The sequence below is a fragment of the Pecten maximus genome, chromosome 12, assembly GCF_902652985.1.
Source record: "Pecten maximus chromosome 12, xPecMax1.1, whole genome shotgun sequence".
NCBI lineage: Eukaryota > Metazoa > Mollusca > Bivalvia > Pectinida > Pectinidae > Pecten > Pecten maximus.
The window spans coordinates 14242648-14263160 of NC_047026.1; the positions used below are offsets into that span (position 1 = coordinate 14242648).

Consider the following 20513-nt stretch of genomic DNA (forward strand, 5'->3'; position numbering starts at 1 on the left):
TAATCAAGGAAGTTAGTATTTAAATTAAAAGCTTCATTAAATTCATTCTGTTGAAGATAGCTGCCATCTTCTTTAAGTAAATCATTTATAAAAATCACACCTTTATCAGACCATTGCTTATAATATACAGTATTATTACCTATTTTTATTAAATCATTATACCAAATTGGTAGAGATAATATTTGTTCTGGCATAACTATTTCAATTTTCCCTCTTAATATATTCCACGCATTAAAAACATCAATCCAAAATTTGTTATGAAGTACATTTTTGATATTATATTCAATATATCTATTTCCTAACGTTAAAAACTTATTTCTATTAATTTTTGTAAAAAGAAGTGTCTGCCAATTTGAACTTTTAAGACAAATATTTCTAATCCATGTTGATTTTAAGGCCATTTCAAAATGTTGGATATTAACCATTTTCAAGCCACCTTCTTCATAACATTTCACAATAATATCTCCTTTGACCTTTGCTATTGGACTTCCCCAAAGGTATTCATTGAACATATTTTGAATCTCTTTCATAGTAGATTGGTTAGGTGATGGTAATCCTATAAATAAGTGTGTAAGTATTGGTAGTAGCAGTGTTTTTATTACGGTTACTCTACCTATCGGAGTTATATATCGTCTAAAATAGCAAAACTTGGTGAGGACTATCTCAGGATTATTTATTATTTAAGGTACTAATCCATGTAGTTATGTACGCGTGCAAATGTACAAAATCAAACAAAACACTAGAAACAAATAAGGCCGAATTAATACAAACAATGAATAAGACCCAAACCTTGTAGGGACTGCTAAAATGTAAGTCCCCGAGTTGTTATTTTACGTTATTAACCCGGACTGATGAATGATTACGTCCATTTGGTCATAAACTTACAGTATAAGTCAATTCAATGTAAATATGCATAAATTGTTACTTTTTTTATATAAAATTTTCATTTCTAAATAGTTTGACTTTGCTTTGAATATGTAACAGGTATAACATGGATAGAGTTTACCTACCTTGCTAACGATTTCTCTGTCTCCGTAAATATATCCCGGGGTAGATTTGAACGCTGACAGCTCTTGGGAAGCATCCACCTCGAAGAGAAGGCATCTGAGAGTTGAGAAGTGGAAACAGAAGGATTTACAATCCTTAGTAGCCCCACAAGCTCGAGCGCATCCGTATAGGCCTATATCCTCCAACAAGGTATAAACAGACACGTTTAGGTACTTTCCATAGGATAGTGATGCTAAATCGAGACTTTTTGTTGTTATAATCAAGTTAGCAACAAGAAATATATCATAGACTTTCATAATTAACGGAATTTAAGTCTGTTGCACAGAATCCGCGGTGTTTGTGCAATAACTCTTAATCTGCAGTAGAGTGAAGTTTGTTGCATATAACAGTATAGATAATCAATATCTGGATTTTTTTCTGGAAAAATCCGTTTTGATTGGACATCAGCAGTCTTTAAAATGGTATGATGCTATACCTGATAAATACTGGTGAATATTGAGTTCCAGTCATCCCCGTACTTATATTTGTATGCGATGGGGGGTGATTTGTTCCACACGTCAATCAGGGAATATCTCTTATAGACGTTGCGTCACTTAACTTCTGTAAGCGGCGCTAAAAAAGATAATACCGACATGGATACGAAAACCTAATTCTACCGGAAAGTCTACAAAACAAGGACAAATCGTGGTATGTTATATATTAAACAGTATAACTACGACAGGAATCGATAACCTTCTGATCAACAACATATGGGGCATATAATCCCTTCGGTCGATACCACGGTAGCCATTCGTTAAAGGTCTATCGCTATTAATTAGAAAACATCTAAGGTGGTGTATAGATGGATGTAAGTAAAAAGTCCAATAAAAAGGTATGTCATCAAATTATTTCAACTTGCTCTGTTAGTTTTCAACCCTTTTTTATTAGTTTTTTTTATACAACGATCTATACACAACCTAGAATGTTTTCTAATTAATAAAAGTAGGTTGCAGGCGTATGATAAATCCATAACGATAATTTTCGTTATTTACCTGCTAAAATGTTACTCTTTTAAATGTTCTATGTCTGTATTTGCTCGTTTGTTATATATAGTTGTGTCTTAATAAAAGGATTGCCTCGGAAATTCGCCAATTTACTTGTCTGTACTGACTTTATAACTACATGACTAATAACCTTTTTTCTTTTTGATAGGATTCAGTACCTATATTGGACCATATTACTTACTAAATCCTATATATGCAATGTTTTATTCAGCAATAGACAGCAATGCCTTTGTGTATATATACATTATATATATATAAGAATACCTATAGAGGCAATGACGAGGAGCAGTGGATATAATACAAATTGATACATTCAAGTACGGCTACATAATCATGGACAGGATATGACGATAGATCAAATAAACAGGTAAAATAACGGTTTTATGCAGCGACAAGATTATGAAGATAACATTAATTCACTTTCTTTGTAAATGGACGAAAGATAGCGATACAAGTATTGGTATCAGTTTTTCAGGTAACACATTTGTACAAGAGGTCCATGGGGCCTGTCTAGCTCACTTGAATCTTAAGTTATAATACTTTTCTTTTCAACTTTGGGATCTGCCTGTCAGTACCATATATATCAGTCAACATGTTCCTATAATTTATTTTAGCGTTCTTGTTCCAAAGAAAATCAAAGCAAATAGGAACACAGACCACATATATTGATTTGTGGAGTCCACCAAGTATCATTCTTGTACTTTGGTGCCTGTACTTTGTCGCACGCTTGACCAAATGTCTTCATCTCAACACAGACGCGTGTAACGTCAATTACATATTTAACGTCACCTGTGGCATAAAAGGTTTTACAATCGGACCCGTCTATCAGTGTTTTTGTTAACGGTATCCCTCCTGTGTGGGGATATCACTAAGGACATTGTTATAGCTATAGCTATCTCAACCCGAAGCTGCATTAGATCACGGTTTTCCTTCTAACGGCAAAAAACTAACAGCACAAGGATTCGTGAGATTTTAGTTGATGGAGACCATGGGAAGGGTTTATGGCCCACATCATGATCTAATTTGGAAATATGGAGTCACGGTGGTCTAGTCGTAAGATGGAGGACTCGGCTGTAAATGTGTACGTGTCAGGGCAGTGCAAGAAATGTTTTGTGTAAGCTGTTGCGCCGAAAAGGCAGCTCCGGTTGTATGCTCCACAGTGAATTTGGAAAACATGAGCTGTTTGTTAAAGGCCATATAACTACGGATAATGATTTGTGAACCGCTTTGATACGGTTATGTTGCTTTGATATATAGCGGTATATAGAACTCCAAATTATTGATAATTACTTACATAGCTTTTTGGTTCCATTGTCACGGTCACCACAATAGTTCTCGTTTTCAGAGTGTGTCCGGATTTGACCTGGATTTGCATGGCGGGCGTCATCGAGGAGCAGAGTTAGAGGCTTACACTCCCGGAACACCTGGTTAGGACTACGCGGTTTCGTTTAGGACAAGCAGAGGAACCGATAAAGATGCAGCATCTCTTATGATAATATATATAGATCAAGGTGGCCTAATTTTGCAAAATTAAAATCAATATCTATTGGTCATTCCAGCCGTTAATTTTCATTCCCTATAACATCTTTTTTTTAGGAAAATAGGTCACACTGGGCTTATTTTGCAAAATTCAAGTTAAGCACGTAGAGTTAAGGACATAACCATACCTATTAATACAAAATTGTTAAAGAAAATAATCCTTAGTTCAGACATCGGAAACACGCTGTCCAAATTATGATTATATGAATATTTGTGCCTAAAAGTAATGAAATAAACACCGAAATGTACAGGGAAAATGCGTAATGTATACCAACAACGTGCGTCTTTGCGGTAATTATTGATACTTCGGGTTGAATTAAGAATTTTCTGGACTAACATCCAAAGAAATTTGGTTTATCTCGATAGTAAAACTGCCGTATTAATGTAAAGATTATAACTTTTACTACTTGAAAAAAATACGTATTTTAAAGTAAGTTTAATTTTGACGACCTAAACTTTATTCAAAAAGGAATGCCCCTTTAATTGATATTTTTTATCAACATAGCACTTACTTCATTAATATAGCGATGAAGTCTTTGATACATGTTTTGAATTATAACGTTTTGCAATATTCAAGTTAAGAATCAACTGCCCAACCCAGATATCAATTTTCACTGATCTAAGGCATATCATTTTAAGACAGGAATTCCACGGAATTGGATGTCGCCTGCACAGCAAGCTAGGGTTTGAATTTTTTAAAATCAAACTGATCTGCTTTGCAAATCAAAACAAGTTTCATGCAAAATTTAAATGTTTTTCATACAGAAAGCACTATATGAAGTTTTAGGTTGATTGACCCAAAGGGAACAGGACAGATTTTCTATTTATTTACAGTGACCGTGACTTTCGAACCTGAAAAGCAATCCCAAGCAAGCACTTTTTGATAAGGAAGTACATACTATACAAAGTTTGAGTTCAATTGGTTCAAGGGAACTCCAGTTATCAAATGGAAACCAAGTTTCTATTAATAGCAACAGTGACCTTGACCTTTGAACATCGAAACTTAAGCAATCTCAAGCAAGCACTTCCTATAAGAAAGCAATGCATAAAGTTTGAATTTGATTGGCCCAAGGGATCTCAAGTTATTGCATGGAAACTAATTTTCTATTAATACTAACAGTTACCTTGGCCTTTGACCTTTGAACCTGAAAAGCAATCCTTAACAAGAACTTTTGGTAAGGAAGCACTGTGTGAAGTTTGAGTTTGATTGGCCAAAGGGAACTCAAGTTATTGGATGGAAACCATTGTGCGGACGCTGCCGACATAGTAATACCTATGTCACCTTTTCAAGGCGACACAAAAAGTAGGTCACAGCAACCTAATTTTGAAAATCAAAATTCAGAATCTGTTTCTCTTCCCACGTCAATTTTCATTGATCTATGGGAACATTTTTTTGAAAAGTAGGTCTGTGACCTAATTTTGTAAAATTCAAGCTCAGCATCCATTGTTCATCCAAGAAATATAGGTTAATCATGAAGAAAACAGACAGCAATCCCTGTAAAAATCAAATTGTTAGTTGAACATTACCGGTTTAACTTAATTTCAATTGATACATATTTTGTATTCGAGCTTTTGAAATCTGTTCATATTTGCTTCCTTTGAAATGTGCTAAGCCTAATGATATCAGCAACATAAAGGTCTGGAATGTACCTCTATATTAGTTACATTAATTCAACCTATCGACAGTTAAAATAGCTCCCTTTCGACTCACACAATTGTAACACATATAATGTTGAATCTAGGGCATCTGATCAGTCTGAACAATTCACAAAGATACTGTCCATGGAATATAAAACATCAGATATACATTACACAAGTAAATAGCATTAAAATACATCATTCCTTTCATATACACATCATACTTTTCAGTTTGAAGTGGAGAAGACCATATATTTTCCCCAGAATGTATTGTTCGACAATCAGTTTTTACTATATAGACAAAGAAAAATGAAATTTATTTGTTATTCTCTAAAGCTGTCCCCAGATTTTATCAGTTCTGTCCTTATCTATTACTACATGTACATGTTCTCAACAAATTTGATTTCAGTAGATGATGTATAACTCGAGATATCCTGTCCACAAGTTGATTTTTTAAAACTAAGGTCACACTATCAGCTACGATCCATCATTCTAAAAAGGACTCATTGACAAAATCCCTTTTTAGTAGTTCTAATAAAATAGCGGTATTGAAATTCAACTTCACAAGTCAGTGTAGACAAAAGGTCCAAAGGCCCTGCATAGCTCACCCTTATTTACGGCTTTGATGATTCTCTACCTTTCAGTTTATAATTTATTATTGTTTTTAATAATGTTGACACCTGTAACTTTGAGTATGGGTCTAGATCATTACTATAGAAAAGTTTGCCCGGTGCTAATTCCCAGGAGTCAAATATTTTTTATTCTGGGACTTCTGGTTTATGAGAAGTCTTTTAATGGAAAAATATGACATTGTACGGATGACAAGAAAACAGACATACCACGGCATAAGTTTATGTGCCTTTCGTAGAAGGTAGGACTAATAAAAACAATCAACAAATTTCACGTTCAATTTTAATGGTTAAAACCAGTTTCCAGACAGGTAAAATATACATGAATTTGTAAATGAAATTTTATAACAAGTGAATATTTCAGGACTCACAAAATTAGTTTTAATGGTAACTTCATGGACCCCACAAAACAAGTCTGGATATTTTATCTCTTAATGAACACAAAGGAAAACCTATTTTCATCCATATTTCCCAGAAAGATCTGTAACCAAACCTGAATGCCCTGTCATATTTATAGACACAACATATTTTAAACTATTCAGATTGCAATATCAGTGATTCATATTCGATTCATGAAATTATTACATTTAGATTTTGTTCAGATCTAAATGTCCATGTTTATAATCTTACTGAACCAATGTACACTGGATGTCTTTGAGAAACAGATTAGGCCCAGTATAACTTCTAAAAGTATGGTGTCAGTTTTAGGTAAATATTTAGATGGAGAAACTTGTTGACTTTCCTGATGTAAAATCAACATAAAAATTGACTCACAAAAATGTTGGTCCCCGACAACAAATCCAGAAATATGCTTGTGTATCAGATGATGCAATATTTCTCCGCCATGTCAGATACTCTTTAACAATGACACCAATATTATCTTTTAACAATTATGGAGTATATATTTCAACCATAATAAATTCAACTGTGCTTACTATGTACATAAAGTATGAAGCATATAATTAATTTTTCATCAAGCTAACTAACTTTATGGTATTACTGTCTCCCACAGAAAAAGAATCCATGAACACATATCCTATTTTACAATCCATTATCTATTTCCCAAACACCTCCGCCACAGTAAATGTCATGTAGCCTCTAATCCTCATCCTTCTTCTTCTTCTTTTTCTTTTTCTTAGGTTTTTCTTCACCACCGGTATCTCCTGATTCGTCCATCTCCATGGCTATCTCTTGCTCCTCACCCTTGGACTTTTTCTTCTTTTTCTTTTTAGGAGGTGATGTTTCTTCATCCTCTAGATCAGCTGTGGTATCTGCCTCCATTGTCGTATCGGCTGCACTCTCATCAGCCTCAGATTTCCTCTTCTTATCCTTTTTCTTCTTTTTCTTTTCTTTCTTTGCTAGCTTTTTCTGTACCTCTGAAGCCTGTAAAAATAAATGTTCAAATTTAGCTTGATACGTTTTGTAGATTTGTATTACAAATACATACATCTTTATATTATGAAAGTAAACTTATGGTATTTAATGGTTTTTATCTGTCTTTATGTTTTCTTCATTTTACCATTAAATCAAGAATGCAGTCTGAAGTAAATAAATAAATGTAAAGGTAAATATAAACTTTGTTTATTTTACAACAATTACTAAAAAAATTATATCAACTTATATTAATCACTCTAATAGGTCCATATTGAAGCAAGGGAGGGGCCTTATTGTGAGAGGAAACTGGAGTACCAACCCATGTGGTCTCGTAGGTGAAAGGCAAGTGTGTTACCATCCGACCACCCAAGAATAAGTTTCCTCACAGATTTTGAAAGAAACATGCTCAAGACAATTTATTGTTATTGTACCTGTAGATATTATAATTTCAGTTACAAGTATTTACTTCAGCATTAAAGAACTAGAGCAGTGGAAGTTACATATCCAAACCAAAGATTGCTATACATTTCAGGTCATATCAATTTTCTGATTCACATGCGAGTGCTGAATACAAAAAAAAATATGTCTACAGAGCATGATGAAAATCCCAAATCAATGTGCCAACTGACCTCTTCCACAGCAAGCTTCATGACATCCACGGTTTTTGGATGGTGCATCTCCAGTCTCATAGAACTTCAGTCTGTCTTCGACCTGCTGTCTGAGATGGTCACCAAATACAGATGTAGGGTATTCTGTAAAATAAAACAGATCACCAAATACAGATATAGAATGGATTACTGATGCCTACTCCAGATTTTGTAAGCAAAACTTCACATTTCTTCTTCATAATTACAGCTTAAGTCACCATTTATCCAGTGCAATTTACAGCATTTGATAGGACTTCAACTGTTATAGTTTGTCTGTGGAGTTCATCACTTATAGAACAGACAGGGTAATTCTGAGGCATGGCCTCCATACAGTATTTGAAGGCTACTATTATACTGAACAACACATGGAAAGCCTGCACAATGTTAATTGGGGTAGCATGTCTTACCCAAGGATACAAACAACCATGATATAATAATATGATTCATGATTTCAGCATCCTGACTTACACAGAAATATACCTGAAGACTTGTCTTGATCCCTACTGAAATGAACAAATCATACTGAGGTTTCTTTACTTGTGTTACTGTTAAAAAAGTTTGTTCATTATAGAAATGAATACCAACAAATATGTTTCTTAAAGCAGAAAAGATGTCGATGAATGTACCCTGAACAAATCGATGTACAACAAATTCAGAACTGCCTATCAACATCAATCTTCAGAGACTCTAGTCCAAATAGGCAATGTCATCATAGTTGAGTTGATTTTTAATAGCTGTGAGCACTTTTACAAAGATTTACACATTCCAATTTTTTCTTTTGATCTCACCTGAGAAGCAGTCAATTCTGGAGGCAATGGAACATTTGTTAGCCAGATAACGTGAAATACGACCCTTGTTTTGTGTTCCAGCACGGCCAATAAATGTGGAGTGGAATATCAAACCATATTTGGGCGTGTTTCCTTTGCTCTTCAAAGCTCTGTAACACAAAGTGAAGTATCATTAGCACATCTTAAATGTAGCAAATACAGACTCCAATATTTAAATGAGTTTTCTTTTTTCTTCTTCATAATTACAGCTATATCCACCATTTATCTGGTGCAATTTACAGCATTCCCATTTGATAGGACTTGAACTGCTCTAGTTTGTCAGCTGGGTTCAGAGCATGTATATAGTGAACAGTAAGGGTGATTCTGAGGTGTGGTCTGCTAACAGTAGTTGAAGGCTACATTATTGAAAAACAAATGGAAGGTCTGTGGCATGCTATAGATCTAAGAGTGCTTGGGGTATTAAAGTGTTTTGCCGACGACTGTTTTTCTTAGTCTGCTGTCTTTTGTAAATCTATTATAGTAATCAGTGTATGTAATTTACATGGTCCCGTGGGGGACAGGGGCCAACTTAGTAAACATAGCATTATACCAATGAGAAGATTTGCTGGACAACTCCTGAATTATTATAAACTTCTTTTACAAATACATGACAATAACAAATATCATTTTACCTAAACAAAGCCTTCTCTGCCCCCAGGATTTGTACCGTAGATGCTGGATACTTTGCCAGGTTGGTCAATGATCCAGCATGGGCTATCAGGCGGGCTCCAACCTGTAACATATTTCCAATATTAAAGAAAACTTACTTTTATACACTGTTTTGAGCTTCACTTTTTTGGCCAAAATCTAGAGGCTAAGCCTTTGCCTAATTGAACCCAAAGCAGGAATGGGAACAAAAATATGATTTTTGAACGTTTTCAATTACATCCTTGCAGTCAAACATGGTACAACTATTGGGACATATATCATTCAGCAGAGATTTACAACATGTTCACAAAAACTGGTACAGAAGTATAGTATTTTACTTGTATAGTACTGTTTACAAGGCTCAGAAATGGCGATCATCACAAAATTGTTTACAAGGCTCAGAAATGGCTATCATCACAAAATTGTTTACAAGACTCAGAAATGGCTATCATCACAAAATTCAGAGACTCTAGTCCATGAAGCCAATTTCATCATTTCTTGTAAACATCCTGTTACCAATTATCATCTCCATTTTAATAATTTTAAATAAAAAAAAAGTTAAATAAATAAATATTACTATACTAAGCATCTGGGAAAGCTAATTAAATTTGCATTTATTGATCATTTAAACTTTATCAATTAATAACTTTTATGTATATACAACGTATTGTTAATGCAAGACAATTAAATTGGTTCAAAATTTTTAAATTTTTCCAAACCCTGTACAGGACAGACCACTCAGAATGGCTTTCATCACAAAATTCATCATTTCTTGTAAACATCCTGTTTCCAATTAAAATCTCCATTTAAAAAAATTCAAGTAAAAAAAAAGGTTATAAAATAAATAAATATTATACTAAGCATCTGAGAAAGCTAATTAAATTTGCATTTATTTATCATTCAAACTTTTATATCAATTAATAACTATTATGTATTTTATATTGTTAATACAAGATGATTTTATTGGTTCAAAATTTTTAAATAATACTGGGATCCTTCCAAACCCTGTACAAGACAGACCACTCAGAAATGGCTATCAACATAAAGTTCAGAGACTCTAGTCCATAAAGCCAATTTCATCATTTCTTCTAATCATCCTGTTACCGTTGGAATTAAAATCTCCATTTTAAAACAACATGAAGCCAGAAAAAACTTATAAAATAAATATTGTTATACTAAGCATCTGAGAAAAGCTAATTAAATTTCCATTTGTCTATTAATTAAACTTATAACAATTTATAAGAATTACATTGTTAATACCAGATGATTTTTTGGGGACAAAATTTTAAAATGATACTGGGATCCTGTTACTGACAGACCACTCAGAAATGGCTATCAACATAAAGTTCAGAGACTCTAGTCCATAAAGCCAATTTCATCATTGCTGCATTTGTCAGATACATTTCTTAACATCTTAATCACTACACATATCATAATCAAAGGGCCAAAGGCCCTGAGAAATGTCAGAGTCTGAGAGCATAAAATAAGAAATTTAAAATTGGATTTCATAGTTAGACAGCTACATTTGTATCAGATGAAATGTCTTAATCTGGTTTATATTCCTATTCTATATATATATATATATATATATATTTAAGAAAATATATCATATTTACCTGCTGAAAACTTTCCAATATCTGAGTATAGTTCTTTCCCTGACCTATTTCTTTAATGTTTGTGGAAGATTATTGATATACTTCAAATCGGTCTATTAACAGTTACATGATGTACACAGCCTAAGTTTTTTTTTAAATAAATTATATTATAAGATGTCAATTAGGCCTAACAAACATCTATTTTATGACCTCTAGAAACATCGAAAATGATTTTTTTTACCTCCAATAACAAACTGCGGTCGCGCTGTCCGACGAGACATTAGGTCTACAGTTTTGACAAACAAGACGCCAGTACGTATCGTTTGATTCTTTTCAAATAAACAAATAATAATCTTATTTAATTAAAATCCTCATGAAAACGGCAATGTAGTTTGTTACAACTTGCCTTCAATTCCTGTTGATATTTCTTGCGTATTCTAGCAACATACAAATAAATGTGAAACTGCGAATAGTCGCTTGTTTTAGTTACATTAGATATAACCGCCATTTTGGCCGATAAGTGATGATCATGTGATCAGTCACATGACAGCTGAAGTGTTTGGCTGCAAACCTATTTATAGAATTGTAAACATTTGACTACATAAACACGGTTGGTTTTAGGCTTATATGAAATGTTCCTACATGTGAACGCAGGATGAACATATGTATCTAAGAAATGTGGATAGTTTTTCTGTGGACGCATGCAAATTCCACGACGATCAAACTGATTTTTTTTCTTTCGTTTTCAAGGCAGGATTGAGACAAAACTACGTAATCCTACGCCAACAAAATTGCATATACTGATAAGGAAAATGTTTATATTTATTTTCTAAAATAGTCTAGAACACCTAACACTCATATTTCATTTTAAATATTTGCAGTAAACACGGGAAAACAATCGGTTAAATCGTGTCAATAATTGCTGTTAAAATAAGAACTATATCAGGCTGCGGATGTATATTGTTTGTATTACAGAAAAGAGAAGTTGTTAGCCGGAAACAAAAGTGTGACTAACAAAATTTACCCACCACGACTATCATGGCAGGTGCCAAAGGCATCCTGACATTAATTAAATGTACAGGTCATCAAATTTAGTATTATGGCGATAATCAAAATACTTGTTTTACTTTTGAAAGCAAGAACAAGACTCAGAAATGGCTATCAACATACAATTCAGAGACTCTAGTCCAAAGGCCAATTTCATCATTTCTTGTATAAGTCACTTAATATAATTATATTCTATAAATTTTTAACAAGCATGGATCCAACACAATTAACTCTTGCAACATACAGTATGCTTATCCCTCACTGCTGCTTTAGTAGAAAATTAATATCTTTCAGAACTTTGAAATATATAGACTTGTAAGACAGGTATGCTTAAATCTAAATTCAGTCCTCTACTAGGTAACATGTAACATATATCAAGGCATGTCTTTGCATAACAATAGACAATGTGTCCATATATTTTCCAAATAAAAGGTATTATAAAATGGCTACCTACAAAATCTTTTCTTAAAGTTATCCCTTATAGATATAATTCCATTATAATCATCAGCAAGAGTTTTAATAAGAACAAAAGGCGATTAGAATACGGTCACTTGAGACTTTGTCTCAGGTGACCTAAAAACAATATTCAATTCATATTGATTATACCAATATGTTTATATTTAATTCACTACATTTTCTATTATCATATTTTATTTACAGGGTTACTTGATATGAAATAATTCCAAATAAAATGCCATCTTCACTGTTTACAAGACTCAGAAATGGCTATCATCACAAAATTCAGAGACTCTAGTCCAAAAAGCCAATTTCATCATTTCTTGTTTTAACAAATCACCAGTAATCTGCATGGCAACACCAATCGTCTAATAATTACTAAATTACTTACAGGACATAATTTTGTTTGCAGTATATATTTTCTAAATTAATTTTGACTATGACAAGTATAACAGATTAAAAGCACGGGGAAAATAAAATGCAAGCACCTAGTAACTGTAAAACTGAACATTTTAAAATGAAATTTGTTCAATTTCTATGACATCCATACATCACATGAGTACTTCCTTCCATTGATATTACAATATATATTAGCCACAGAAAGCTTATGCAGATAGAACACTTGAAAAAATTCTCTGCTGCTTTTCAAGAAAAACAATTTTTTTTTTGTTATGCAAGGAAAAGAAATGTATATATACATGATCTTGTAAAATTTTGTTCTATAGATCTGCCAGAAATTTAATTCAAAACTTTGGATTCATAACATTTTTTTAAGAAACAAGATACATTTCAATATTAGCAAATCATAAATGTCAAAAATATCATTTTTGTCAAACATATTAAACTTCTTTGCACAAACAAGACTCAGAAATGGCTATCAACACTAAGTTCAGAGACTCTAGTCCATAAAGCCAAATTTCATCATTTCTTGCGACAAACAAATTTCATTGTGTTATATAAATTTGTTTACCAATTATATATTTTATAATATTTTTCTTCTCTAACATTTGTTTGAAATTAGAAAAGTGTTTAGCTTCTTAATTTTGTTGGAACTATAGTTGGGGCAATTTAATACCGTACAACATAACAGATTTTACACTATGACATTGCATTACCAATGACTATGTGAGCCAAAAAACCCTTAATATTATTAAAGCACAGGGTATTCGGTTCTATTACCTGTTCACCAATCAGTGTGGCAAGGTTTGGAGCGACCTGGGTCATCTTACTGTGAAGGTACTGAGCAAGGCTCATACGGTAGTCAGTAAGGGAGATAACTTTGGTGGCAAACGTCTCAATATTTAACAAGTCGATGGGTGAAATATCCATTCCTAGTGTAAAGAAAAAACACAAACTGTAAATTACTAAATACTGTATCAAGAAAATATCAACACCATATTTTAGACAAAACATTTATATCTAAAGGATGTAAATGAAAGAAATGAGAAATGCACTTGGAATTTGTCTGTCTGAATGATATTTTGCTAAGATTTTTTCAAATTCACATTTGCAGATCTAGATCTGCTCTCACCTCAACGCCTTACATCTCAGCAAAAGGAATTATATTTACAGTAAAAATTACTTGTGTCGAACACGCTTGAGTCGAATACATCGGATGGGTCGAATGTTTTGTTTGATCCCCGATTTTTCCCCTTCTTTATCTTAGTAAATTAAACACAGATGATTCGAACACTGTTGAATCGAACACTGCGGTTGTGTCGAATATATTTTTTGGTCCCTCCCTTCTAAACTATACGAAAATTTCCATTTTTGAGTCGAACATCGAGGCGTCATGCTGTCTCAGGTAAAATTTGCTGATATCGGCCTAATTGAACGAGTGTAACCAATCAGCCGTAATGGTGTTACCAGAGCCTATTGTTAGTTCCTGACTGTCAGTCGAACATCATCCTTTTGTTTAGACAGGTGAAGTAAACCGTAAAGGTGTAAATAACTTTGATGAAAATGTACACGTTCAAGTCTACAAGCCATAACATCATGTGCTCTGTTTACTGTACTGATACGCATGGCAGCCGAAAAATAGAAGGAAAAAGTAAACGATAAATTACGTATCATGCCGAAATATACACTTTTAAGATACTTGTCTGACATTGTTTTATTTATCCATAAATTCCAAATGCACCTATGCAATGATAACAATAAGATGCGGGATTATTTTATTCTGTGCAAAACCTTGTGGCAATTTCATGCAGTCGATAAAACACTAACCATTCTTCAGTGGCCGCGGCCTTTTATACAAAATCAGTGCTGTCAATCAGATTTTCCTAAACTGTTTATTGTTTCTTAATGTTTAATTATACAATAATATAGACGGATTTGAAGAGAAATAATGTGAGCACAATATATACATGTATATTCTTATATACGTATCGTTTTCATAGAGTATTATGCTGCAATGTGTACGGCTATCGGTGTGCAAATCACCTGTCTATGGAAAGATAATTCTATACTGTACAAGTATTTTGCTTTAATCTGTAACCTTGAATAATAATATTGTTTATTAAATTAACGAATAATTGTTATCATGTTAAGTTAATTTGCTTTTAATCATTTATTGCTTCTTTTAGACCACGTTATCAAGCATGTATTCGACTTACAACCGATGATTCTCAGGTCAGTAAAATGTCATTATGTCTCCGTATACACACGAACACGGATAAGTCAAACCATCGGATAAGTCAAATATTTTGCTTGGTCCCGTCGACTTCGACTTATCCGAGTTTTACTGTAATTTCACTTCACAGTCTGAAGATTTCATAAAATCTTGTATATCAATAAAAAGTTCCATTGGCCCTATTTGTGCACAAGTCACTCAATCATTGCTGATCATCAGTGACAAATCAATCACTACTTTTCACAAGTTTTGATACTGAATGATTGAAATTGGTTCAAATTTCCTTATCGATAGTTTGTTTATCCAACCAATGATCGATTAAAATCAATTAATTTTCAATTATCTTTCTTTGGTGTCTTGATGGTTTTTACCTTCCTTCATAGTGTTTACTGTGCCGTTCCAGTCATTAAGAAGTTTGTATTTTATTTGATATAAACGACAACCACAATCAAGCAATCTATTGGACAAGTTTTTCTCACGTTATACCAATCAGCTAATATTCTTATGTTTATCAAGATTTTGGGCATTTCTGACAAAACTCGATTACAGATTTCTTACTGAAACTGGTCAATCATCTCCAACAAGTGATACTCGACAAACTAGATTAATTAGAACACCACAATATATCAGAAACCTCAGAAAGGTGTTAAACGTCAGTTTGTTCTCTTTATAATGTACAGATATGTTTGATACCAACCCATTGATGACCTTGAAGCATCGAGGATGGCTGAAGCCTTGGCACTGTCCATGACTATCTCCTCTAGACCTTCCAGCTTGTCATCATCAAACTCCTTCCTGTTCCCTATGTATCGTGCCACCTTGGCAAACATGTAGTTATCGTTGACAATCTTAACCAATTCTGGAAAGTGGTAGGAGTACCATTCTCTGGAAATGAAAACGTGACTTTCATTTAATTGACAAATAACACAAAGTTCATTACAGGGTTCATACAGATTTTAATAAACCAAATTCAAGGCCTTTTCAAGGCTTTTTCAATGTCTTAATTAAATATCCAAGGCCCATTTTACCCGTCATCTAAGTCATCTTGAGAGGGAACATGAGAAAAAAGCAACTTATAACTATCCACTTCAACAGCACTTGATCAAAATATGACTTTATATGGTGATTATTCTTACAAACATTTATTAAAACAGTAACGTTTTTAGGAAAGGTGTCATAGACAAAGTTGAATCCAAATGATTATTGGCCAGGGTTTCACTTATCCTATTGAAACCTTAATATTCAAGGATTTTTCAAGGCTGTAAACCTATTTTCAAGGCTTTTCAAGGTCCACAATGAAATTCAAGGCTTTTCAAGTCCCAAAGTGAAATTCTAGGCTTTTCAAGTCCCAAAGTGAAATTCAAGGCTTTCTCAAGGCCGGTGCTAACCCTGCATTAGGTGCTTGGCATAAAGCTTGATGTCAGAACTCAGAAATGGCTATCAACATTACATGTTCAGAGACTCTAGTCCATAATGCCAATTTCATCATTGTTCCCGGCTGTTTTTATGTTTCTAGCATTTACTAATTAGTTATGTGCTAGCATACCAGCCAAGAATTCACATAACTTCTAGTCAGACTAATTGTTTAGATTTAATCGCTGTTAGTTTTCTATGGTAAAATCATTTTAGTAAATCTTTTAATGTCCAAAAATAGCAGCAAGTCAAATTTTAAACTTGGTGCGTGTGCAGTGTCATCATCATGCAATTACATAACACATTAAAATACATTGTTTCAATGTAGCCTATACCTGATTCTCATGGAGAATGTGTTGATGTTCTTGTCAAGCTGGTCCAGTAAGCTGATACTCTGAATAATCATGTTGTCCTGTCGGTTGACATTAAACTTGACCTTAGCCCTGGAGTAGCTGTGACCCAGACCCAGCTGGGCCTTACTCTCGGACTTCTCATTCAAACCCTTCACCATTCGACTGAAGTGTACTCGGATCCCTATAAATATTGTTAAAGTTAGCAATGTTTAGTTTTAAAAACAATTTTAATGTTCACCTTCAGAAATCATCTGTGTTGTTATGATGATAACTGTACAAATGTGATTAAGTTAAACACATATTTTTTTATTAATGGAACAGTTTTTAACATCCCTGAATAAAATTGGCAAGAAACTAATGTCTGTTCAACAGATCTTCCTACAACAGAAACAGCCTTTCCAAAAGTGGGGTCCAAATTCAATGAAGTGATTGATTTGTTGATTGTTAAAAAATAATGCAACAAAACCTGTAATAGAAATACCGTATTTGACCTAATAAGGGCGCAGGGCGCGGGTAATTGACAGTGGGGGCGCCCTTATTAAGATTAGTTATTCTGAAGTTTTATGAAACAGACTGTACCTTATAGCAGAATACCCAAGGCTGTGGAAACGGTAAAATATTCAGTCATAAAAATATTCCAGATGAAGATATCTATTCATTATCATATATTAAGCTTAAACATCACTTGAATATTCCTGTAAACATGTAAACAATGCAAGCTGATCTTTAGACCAGAGAACGTGTGTTCCACCATTTATGTTCAAATGGAACTCTTTTGTGTTCTATTTATAGACACAGGTGATTTCCCAGATCATATCAGACATCGTTTTGTTTGACCTATTAATTTATTTTCAATGTCATTTACTAGCTTTCTGTTCTGAACAAAAGTTATTTATAAACAAGAATGAAGTCTTTTACTTTATCTTCAAATAAAGAGGGTAACTTATTATTTGTATGTTTAGTTTCGGGTGCTCTTTGCACTGACATGTCACCTGTGTGTGTGTGTACGAATTGAGAAAATGTGGCGAAAACTTGTGTTCAAGTTACTTAATTTGCTTTTAAAGAAAATAGAACACATAAAGTAGCAAAATTTTCACATGAATTATTACTTTTGAACACCATTTTGACACTCAGTCAAAGATTTATTTTCTTGAAAAAAGGTAGGGGCGCCCTTATTAGGACAGGCGCCCTTATTGGGTCAAATACGGTATGAGTTATTTAAAATTTCTTTCTTTGTACCTCTCAACACTTCTGGTACTACACCAATGTGATTAGTCTTGATTCCTAGCTCTTCTGTTATGGATGCCCCAATCTTTGAATCTGCCACTCCCACAACAACTTTCTCTTTTTTCCCAGGCTTGGGGACATGTGTCTCGAGAAATAATTTAAGATCCTCATGTAGGAGGCCTACAAATGAATAAAGCCAGCCATTTAAAAAATGCAATGTAGTAATAGAAAATTCCTAATTTTATCCTACATGTGTAAGTTAATACATATGAATAAAACTACATTTTATGTAACTGATGGTTTTCAAAACTGGAGTCATAAAAATGACATTGTGCTGACAGTGTGTCATTACTATCCATTTAAAATGACTATTTTGAAGAAAAAATAATTGGCTAATTTTCAGTAAATTTTTAGTTGGAGCACACAAGAATATAAACTTCACTCTATACTTTACCTTCAGAAATGCTGTTAATGTTGTCAAGGGCATTTGTTCCACTTTTAAATGGAGAAAATGCTACTAGCTGGACAATGGACTGGAATTTACTTGGATCTGTGACACTTTGTTCAACTTGTGGAATTTGCATGCCCACCTCCTCAAACTCTTTAATCCTGAATAAGGCATACCCTGAGGCATGCTCATACAGAGTAAAGAGCACTTGTATTCCCTGCGGAAAAAGACAGAATGTATGAATAATAAAAAAAAAACTTAACGATTGCTCTAACTATTAATTAAGAAAATTGTCTTTTTCAGAATCCCGTCCCAGACTTTTTAGTGCTTGCATATAAAAACACTTTATAAAAAAGCACCAGTCCACAGCAACTGCTAACTAATAGCTATTCATCCCCTCTGGATGACACACAGACAATATTAATGAATTTCTGACAGCTGGTCATCTTCAGAGCTACGATTCCCTCCATTGATTAATAATAGTAGTGCTGCAAAACAATGAACCTTGAAAATGCTACAAAATAGCAGATGTCGTTTAACTTTGCTATGGGTATACGTATGATATTTGCCTATTATTTGGTATAATTAAACATTTCTAACACAATTTAGCAATTTATTAGCCTATCATCACTGAAAATCTTCAATTTCCACATTTCAATATTGTACTACTCGACAAGATATATGATTATTCAATAAAAGATTTTTTTACCTTGCTCACCTAGGTATACAACACCAAATCTGTATATCAGTTGAAATTTCGTGGGAAATCTTACTAGCATGAATTTATTTTGATTGCCTTACATTGGATTTAACCATTTCATGTAATTAATTAATGTTCAGGTTTGTGTATTATTGAATATTGGTAACAGGTACCAAAATTATCTGATTTACGTGGGTTTTTTTTAAAACTAAAATCATTGACTTAATATACCACTCGAAGCGAATCACATGGGGCTCGCTACACACTCGGTTCACCCCAGTGCATGCCAAACTACGTCGGACATATCCGGCAAAACTGTCGTCAGTCCGATTCAGTCTGATTCGCTGGATTGATTGTCTGGTCCAGAATTCATACGGGCCGTTTATTATATTTTCTATCATAACTTCCAGACGATGTTTCCGCCATTGAAATGTGTTCCCGGTGCAGTGCCGTGCAAGGCTTTAAAGCATAAAAGTTCTGATAGTTCCAGTTCCCAGGAGGAAATAAACATCTCAATTTCTGTGTTTCCTTTACAAAACTTTGGATACCATTTAAAACTTGGAAATTTCATTACATTGTTCATTGTTGAATAGAACATTATTCAATTAAATCCTTATAGAGGTGGAATTTGAATTATAATTGTATCTCTGGATATTTTTTGGTCAGGTAGAATTTTGTCCGGTCTGGTAAACATTTCTATTTCACCAGACGGAATGTCCTGTACAAGATTTGAACGTTTGGCACGCACTGTGTCACCCTGCCAGAGAGCTGTGTTTGAATATTAATTATACCTCCCCCCCCCCCCCCCCCCGCTTTACACACGCTCATTTGCAAAATTGTAAATATCAATAATAATGCATTAACATGAAAAACAACAGAAGCTTAATTGTTAATTTAAATATTCCATTAAAACAAATATTCCTGAAACTAGATATTATGATTTACAGTTAACTCCTTGCTGTATGTTCGAATTCTGATGTTAATATTATTGTGCTTGCGGCACGCATCTGCTCGACTCGGATCCAGCGATTGTGAATCCAAGTATAGAGCAAAATCGGCCTCACATTTACTATCTTTAGCTTGCTCTTATGGTGAAACAACATTAGACATTAGTATAATGCATGTCAACAAGCTGAAAATATTAGATTTTAACCAATCCAAAATAGTACGCTAAAAACCCACGTGCACCTACCATTTTCACTTTTCGGCCATTAGCTGAAGTTTATAAACACCTAATTTGATTGGTGAAGCGCTTTCTGATAGACCAATGAACAACCACGTTACAAAAG

At 33.6% G+C, this 20513-nt stretch overlaps 1 protein-coding gene and 1 long non-coding RNA gene across 2 annotated transcripts; one reads left to right on the forward strand and one right to left on the reverse strand.

Moving 5' to 3' along the window:
• The first annotated feature begins 2313 nt into the window (after positions 1 to 2313).
• On the forward strand, positions 2314 to 3604 carry LOC117338758. Its single transcript, XR_004535031.1, has 2 exons — positions 2314 to 2418; positions 3397 to 3604. It is a non-coding gene; the product is annotated as an uncharacterized LOC117338758 (long non-coding RNA).
• A 2519-nt stretch (positions 3605 to 6123) lies between these two features.
• Positions 6124 to 20466, reverse strand: LOC117338759 (nucleolar protein 56-like). Its single transcript, XM_033900074.1, is given in 11 exon segments — positions 6124 to 7240; positions 7861 to 7890; positions 7892 to 7983; positions 8667 to 8815; positions 9338 to 9438; positions 13631 to 13782; positions 15781 to 15968; positions 16832 to 17030; positions 18089 to 18256; positions 18531 to 18741; positions 20417 to 20466. Coding segments are annotated over 11 exon segments (1578 nt in total). The 5' UTR covers positions 20420 to 20466; the 3' UTR covers positions 6124 to 6955.
• Positions 20467 to 20513: the final 47 nt, after the last annotated feature.